Source organism: Phoenix dactylifera, chromosome 5 (assembly GCF_051530095.1).
Source record: "Phoenix dactylifera cultivar Ajwa chromosome 5, Ajwa_hap1_PhDact_Kaust_v1.1, whole genome shotgun sequence".
NCBI lineage: Eukaryota > Viridiplantae > Streptophyta > Magnoliopsida > Arecales > Arecaceae > Phoenix > Phoenix dactylifera.
Window position 1 is genome coordinate 2,552,977 of NC_143194.1, and position 7,362 is coordinate 2,560,338.

At 43.4% G+C, this 7,362-nt stretch overlaps 1 protein-coding gene across 1 annotated transcript; it reads left to right on the top strand.

Moving 5' to 3' along the window:
* The first annotated feature begins 1,555 nt into the window (after positions 1-1,555).
* Positions 1,556-3,782, top strand: LOC103709369 (pollen receptor-like kinase 3). The gene is made up of 2 exons (XM_008794667.5): positions 1,556-2,939; positions 3,058-3,782. Exons 1-2 carry the CDS (start codon positions 1,556-1,558, stop codon positions 3,780-3,782), a joined length of 2,109 nt encoding a protein of 702 aa, XP_008792889.3.
* The last annotated feature ends 3,580 nt before the right edge of the window (positions 3,783-7,362 follow it).

Genomic DNA, 7,362 nt, shown 5'->3' on the forward strand with positions numbered 1-7,362 from the left:
AATTTGTTATCTACTCTGCATCTTAAATCAATCATCTTCCTTTCTTAGAATCCATTTCATTATTTTAATCACTTGTCATGAAGAAAATAAAATAGTATTAAAAAATAAACAGTCTAGGGCTTGATTTCTATTATTTTGATTTGAAGCCTCTCTTGTGTAACCTTTTTACCTTCCAAGGCATTCTCTATCTCTCTCTCTCTCTCTCTCTTTTGCTAAAGTGGGTGTTTTATACAACACGGGCATGGACATGCCTAATAAAGTCAGAAAACAAAATGTCACAGAGTGCCTGAGGCAGCTCCCCCTCTCTGGTCCACATGATGCCACCGGAATGGATGGCTATGTAAGCAGCTACCTAATCCACAACCTCGTTTGCCTTCTTAAATACATGCTTGGCCTGGAAAGCCACCCCATTGCTACCCATTGCCTAGATGACTCGAATCAGAGGGTGATCCAACCCTAAACTGCTCGGACCTCCTAAATCCAACTAATCACTGTGGCCAAGTTACCCTCTAATATAATAAAACAGGCCTGCAGAAGATGCTGTGCATGGCGAAGGTCTACCCAAGCAGCTCGTAGCTCTATACCAAAAACCGAGATATTGAAGAGCTGACAACCACCAACTGCTACCACCCTGGAACTCGAATTTTTGATGACAAAAATCTGCACCACCTCTCTATTCCCTCTCACATATTTACAATGTTGGCCAGGTCAATCCAAGAACACACCATTCCTATATGAACACGTGAAGGAGTATTTCAAATGAGGTTGGCGAAGCATCACTGGTTTGACAGCTGTAGGGGCAGAGCTCAGGGCAACATAGGAAGGTATCACCTATGTGAGACAGGTGCTGAGGGCAGAGCATATCCTCCTCGAGGAAGACTCAGCGACGGTGATCGACTAGATTCGGAAGGAGGGATGGAAGGGAGATAGGAACCCTCTACTTTGCGATATCCATTGGATGGTGGGAGAAGGCTGTGCATGTGTACTGGAAGGCGAATAGAATCGCCGACTGGGTCAACGCCTATGCTGCCCAGTACTTCGGAGACGTTATTTGGACAGACCAGGAGGCCGCTCCTCTATTGCTTTGTCATTTTCTTTTGCTTAATTCTGTTGGCTGCACCTACGCTAGAATGGTGTGAGCAGCGAGCTGTTGCACGATAAACATAAGATTAAAAAAATTTAAAAAAAGAAGAGAAAAAAAGAGGAAAATTTCAAACATAAAGATGTTGGTGAAGATAATAAGGCGGATGTACGCGGTCTGGTTTCCGGTCTCTCACTGATCCGACACAATTGCCTCCGTAATCCAGACATCAAATATATACGAGTCACGCCTCCCCTTTGCTTTGACTCGGTCAACGTTGTCAACCTCAACCGGATATCTTAGCCTCTTTTCTCCCCTACTCTCTCTCTCTATCTCTTCCTCTATATTTCTATTCTTAGTCCATCCTCCCATCACCACCCACCCGCTCCCTCCCTCCTCCCATCAACATAGAAGAGAACAAGGAAAACCAAAGGAAAGAAAACAACCAGCGGCCCTTAATCTCCACTCCCATCCATGGCCGCTTCCCTTTCCCTTCTCCCCTTCCTCCTCCTCCTCCTCCTCCTCCTCCCACCACTGGCCTCCTCCGACTCGCAGCCGGAGCTGGCCACCCATTCCGAGGTCAATGCCCTCCTCCTCCTCAAACAATCCTTCACCAACGCCACTGCCCTCTCCTCTTGGGGCTCCGGCAATTCCTCCCACCCCTGCAAGTCCAATCCCGGGTGGGCCGGCATCATCTGCTCCCGCGAAGGCACCGTCACCAACCTCAACCTTGCTCGCATGGGCCTCTCCGGCCGCATCGACGCCGACGCCCTCTTAAGCTTGAAAAGCCTCCGCTCACTAAGCCTCGATGAGAACTCCCTGTCCGGCACCCTCCCTCCTCTCCGTCAGCTTCCCGCCCTCAGAGCCGTCTTCCTCTCCCACAACCAATTCTCCGGCTCCATCCCTGACGACTTCTTTAAAGGCATGACTCGACTCAAGAAGCTTTGGCTCCAAGGCAATGCCCTCACCGGTCCCATCCCTACCTCCCTTTCCCAGGCCACCAACCTCGAGGAGCTGCGTCTCGAGAACAACCGCTTCACCGGCCCGCTTGCGGCGATCGCCTTGTCGTCTCTCTCCTCCTTCAACGTGTCAAACAATGACCTCGAAGGGGAGATCCCGACGACCCTCTCCAAGTTCAATTCCAGCTCGTTCGATGGCAATTCGAGATTGTGCGGCGCACCGCTCGAGAACAAGCCATGCGCTGCGCCGGCTGCGATAACGGCATTAAGAACCCCGAGTGGGAAGGTGGCGGCGGCGTGCATTGTGCTGATCCTCCTTGCATGTGCAGTGGTCGTCGGCACGTCGGCGATGAAGAAGAACCCGGTGGGAGACTCGGACACCCTCGGGATCGAGCACAGCAAGGTCGAGGCGGGGGACGGCGGCGGCGGCTCGCCTCGGAAGGACTACGCAAGGGTGATGAGCCATCAACAGCGCGAGCCGGGGCACAAGCGGAGCGAGTCCGGCGGTGGACACAGGAGGACGGGGTCGTCGACCAAGCCGGGCGCTGACGGAGGGGATGCGGGAGGGGGAGGCGGGGCGGGGGACCTCGTGCTGGTGAACGACACGAGGGGGGTGTTCGGGCTGCCGGATTTGATGAAGGCGGCGGCGGAGGTGCTCGGTAGCGGCGGGTTAGGGTCATGTTACAAGGCGGTGATGGGGAACGGCGTGGCGGTGGTGGTGAAAAGGGTGCGTGACATGAACCGCGTGGGGAAGGAGACGTTCGACGTCGAGATGAGGCGACTGGGGAGGCTGCAGCACCCCAACGTGCTAACGCCACTGGCCTACCATTTCCGCAAGGATGAGAAGCTTCTGGCCTCTGAGTTTGTTACCAAGGGGAGCTTACTCTATCTCCTTCATGGTGAGCTTTTTCTCTTTCCCTCCTCTCTTTTTTCCCTAGCTCCTTTTTTCACATCTGTAACCATTTATTTGAAGCCATATCGGTTCTGGATTATATGAAGAATTTTGGTGAATGGCAGGTGATCGTGGCGCCGACCACGCGGCTTTGGACTGGGGGACCAGGCTGAGGATCGCCCAGGGGATCGCCCAGGGGCTGGCTTACCTCCACGCCGAGCTCAACTCGGTGGACATCCCCCACGGCAACCTCAAGTCCTCGAACGTCCTTCTCACTGCCGACTTCAAACCTGTGCTCGTCGACTACGGCTTCGTCCCCCTCGTCAACCCCTCCACCGCCTCCGTCACCCTCTTCGCGTACAAGTCCCCGGAGTCCCTCCTCCACCGCCACGTCTCCCCCAAGTCCGACGTCTACTGCCTCGGCGTCATCCTCCTCGAGCTCCTCACCGGCAAGTTCCCCTCGCAGTACCTCACCAACGCCAAAGGGGGGACCGACGTCGTGCTCTGGGCCACGTCGGCGATCGCCGAGGGCCGGGAGGCGGAGCTGCTGGACCCTGCCATCGTGGCGGGGGCGAAGAAGTCGGTGCCGGAGATGAAGCGGCTGCTCCGGGTCGGGGTGGAGTGCGTGGAGCCGGACCCGGACCGCCGGCCGGAGGTGAAGGAGGCGGCGTCGAAGATCGAGGAGGTGGTGGCAGCGCACGCCGCCGCGGAGGCGGAGAGGGCGCCGCAGCCATCGCACACGGCGTACGTAAGGGATGGAGTCGGGGAGCGGTCGGCCCGCCGGGTCGGGGGCGTCGGGGAGAGATCGGCGCGGCGGAACGGCGACGGTGTCTCGTTCGCCATCTCGTGATGAGGCCGCCGGGACCGCGCGCGATTTGCCAGGGACGTTTTCTATTAGACGGCGATGGTAAGTGACGTACCAAGGTTGCGTCCATCACGTTTTCCCACAAATACGCCTCTTTTTTTTTTTTAATCAAGAATGAAAACAAACGACTTGAGGGACAAGAAACTAGGGTTTGCATGGTTTCATCCAGGGATCCTCACACGTCGGACTCTTTCCATATTAAAAATCTTTTGCTGTGTGACATGAGGAGATTGTATAACTCGCCAGATTTATTGCCAACACTAGAAATGATTGTCTATAGATTTGTCAAAATCAGCAACTTTGAGTCTTAAAGCATTTTTTTCAACTTTTTACCTAAATAGTATTTTTTTCCCATTTTAACATGCCCTCAATCTAGCATTATCTATTGCAACAACAATAGATATGACCTAAAATGTTTTTCTTATCTTTTTCATCTAGAATCATGGTGCAATGTAACTCTTTTCTACCAGTCAATAATATACGCTTAATCCAATCCATAAGAGTTGATTGCTTACAATAAATATGACTAATTAATTTTTATACAGCAGTCTTTAATCAACATATATGTATCGTTGTTATGTCTTTTCAATATTGTTATCAATAAAATAAACACCATTCTCTAACTATTAAGTCTTGAAGGGTAATCTTTAATATTGTTTTTTTTATCTCCATCCTTGCATTTCTATCCAATAATTATGCCTACCGGCCGTCTTACTAAACTTACAGCAAACGATACATAAAATAAAAATAATGAAAAGAAAATCAGCATATCAAGCACCATCACCAAAAAATTAGAAGAACCTTTAATATTGTTGTTTAGACCATTTGTCTAGCTGCCAATGCTCCCATAATTCATGTTTTCATTGTCACGACATACCACTGTTATCATATTAGCAACATATTCTTTTCTTTCCAAATTATGTTCCTTTTATTATCTTCTTTAAGATTTTCTTTTATTCTTTGCAATAAAATATGCTATAGTGATTTGTAACATGAAACCAAAGCTTTGCTTTTCAATTTGCAGGAAAACATAGGCAAGCATTTTTGCGAATAGAGAAAGGCCATGGACACCCACTTATTAAAATTTAGAATGAAACGAATACCTCATCAAGTGAATGAAGAGATTAATCTTTTCTTACATGAGAAGTGGGTGGGCTAACATCAAAAAGTTGGATCAAATTGTAAAATTACTCGTAGATGAGAGAGTTCTATATTTTGTATTTCTCTTCTGATGCAAGGATTGTGCTTTGGAGGGATTATGAAGGGAGAGATTTGTTTTATTCTTTATAATTAAATTAAATTCAAATTTTCTCTTCTTTTATGCCCTTTCTCTCTCCTCTAAATATTTCAATGACCATAAAAAAGACTGAGTGCTAGTGCATGAAACAAAGAAATTGAAGACTTTTTTGTTAATTTAAAAAAATAATAATTGGCAAAGATACAAACAAATTCGTTATTTTAAAGGAGTTAAACTAAAAACAAATGAAATATTTAAGATCCAATGTACCCTAAACTATGCAATTCTTTCTACTCAAATTGCAAAAATAATACTAGTTTGTTCCCTAGCATAGGAATCATTTATATATTTCTTTTCGATTATATATAATCAAGAAACTACCATATTGCATTCCTAAAGTACTTGTTTATGGAAGAGAGGCATGAATTTGGCCAAGTCCAAAAAATATAAAAAGGATTAATATATAACTTTTTTTTATATTATATGTCCATTTAGAATGTAATTGATCTACAAACTCAACCATAATGTCTTTTATTAGAAAACCTTTTAAGACTATGAAATATCAAAATTGTTTAAGAAGCATGAAGTGTATTCTGTAAACTTTAAGGAACAAAAAAATTTACAAAAAACTGATTTTGTTGGTTATACTCATATACGTATAGTGTGAGAAGCCAATGTACTAAAAAAAAAAAAATGGAATATTGGAGGTTGTAGCTGCAATTAACAAAAAAGAATGCATGAAACAATATACATGCAAGAATTGAAAATGATAGTTAGAAGAAGGCTCTAGTATTTGAAATCCAGAAACATAATCATAAAATAAGCAAAATAGGGTATTAGAAGCACATGAAAATATATAGAAACTAACCAAGGAATTTATTTCAAGTAGATCCATATTGGCTTTCTCAAGTGGGTTCAATTTGATAAATGGTTACAATTTTAACTTATTTATATTTATGCAATATATAAATATATTAGTTTCTAAATTAGGGATTATTCCACCTTGATTTCGTCTATTATTCATTTATTTTGAAATATCTTTCTACTTTTTCTATAATACATGATTATTCCTCTTATTAAGTCAGATTTTTAAAGAAAAAAATATGAAAAACATTTGAGGTGCTTTTAAAATCCAACCTCATAAAAAGATGGAAAGTTTTTTTTCCAAATCAAATCAAATTCTAAGTTTCCTTTATAGAACAAATTGAAAAAAGGCACTCTCAAAAGTCTAGAAAGATTGTGTATTTCTCCCAAAAGCACAATCTAATAAAAATATGAACATATTATAAAAGTCAATTTCTATTTGTTTACTATTACATTCTAAAATTAGAATATTATTTTTATGCGTAATATTTTTCATTTTTAAATATGTAGCCTGATTTTTTTTTTCATTTTTCTTTAAACATGCATTTCATGCATCTAGTTGCTAGTTTATAATGAAGTTTGTTTTAAAATTTTTTTCATTCCTTTACCTTTTGTTCAGATTTAGAACCCTATTTTTTAAGCCATCTGAATATAAACATATCTACAAAAATAGTGCTAGTTCTCATTGGTGGAGCTAGGAAGCAATTGCCTCCCTAAATTTTAGGTTGTCATTAATTATGGATTGGATTTTTGAGTCCTTGGAAAGGTTGGTCCTGCTAAAATCATGCTAATTGTTATAAGTTATGATCCTCTCCGGTCTGCGGTTGGTGTGGAGATGATCCAACTCCAAAAATGGCTCTGAATATCTCCATATTTCTCCCCTATATTCAGGGAGTTAGTTCTAAAGCTATACCCATATGCTAACATCGGAATTTTCTTCAACCAATTAGAACCATGAATGAGTATTGTTGATTGAAAAAAATTTGTAGCTAATTAAGAAAGCAAGCCTATGGCTTAAGTTGCTACCCCACCATCCCAATTTTTCCTCCTCTAAGTATTGAGTGACGGCTTCCCTAACCAAATGTTTATAGTGCGGCGATGTGGGCTTCCTTTTCCAAATATTTTTAGCTTATCTAAATTTAGATTCAAGGCTTTAGAAGTTGAAGAAATTAAAGAAGAAGAGGAGGTGGCAACAACAGAAGAGGATAAGGAGAAAATTCCTTGAAAGATTTTATAAACAAATAAAATAAATAATTAAAACAAATGATGAAAATTTATTAGTTTAATTTATTTTTTTCTGAAAGCAAAAAAAAAACTTAGAATATGAATTAATATTTTGGTCCTTCATGCAGCACAAACCTAGCTTTGCCACTACTAGTCCTACATGTTTTTGTGGAGGAGGAATGGAGATAAGTGGAAGGAACAAGTAGCGTGATGGATGGGCGGAGAGGGAACATGACTACT

Excerpts from the sequence above, each read along its gene's own strand:
- LOC103709369 (XM_008794667.5), top strand. The coding sequence starts at position 1,556 with ATGGCCGCTTCCCTTTCCCTTCTCCCCTTCCTCCTCCTCCTCCTCCTC. Across the intron at positions 2,940-3,057 it reads CTTACTCTATCTCCTTCATG|GTGATCGTGGCGCCGACCAC; the intron begins GTGAGCTTTTTC and ends GGTGAATGGCAG.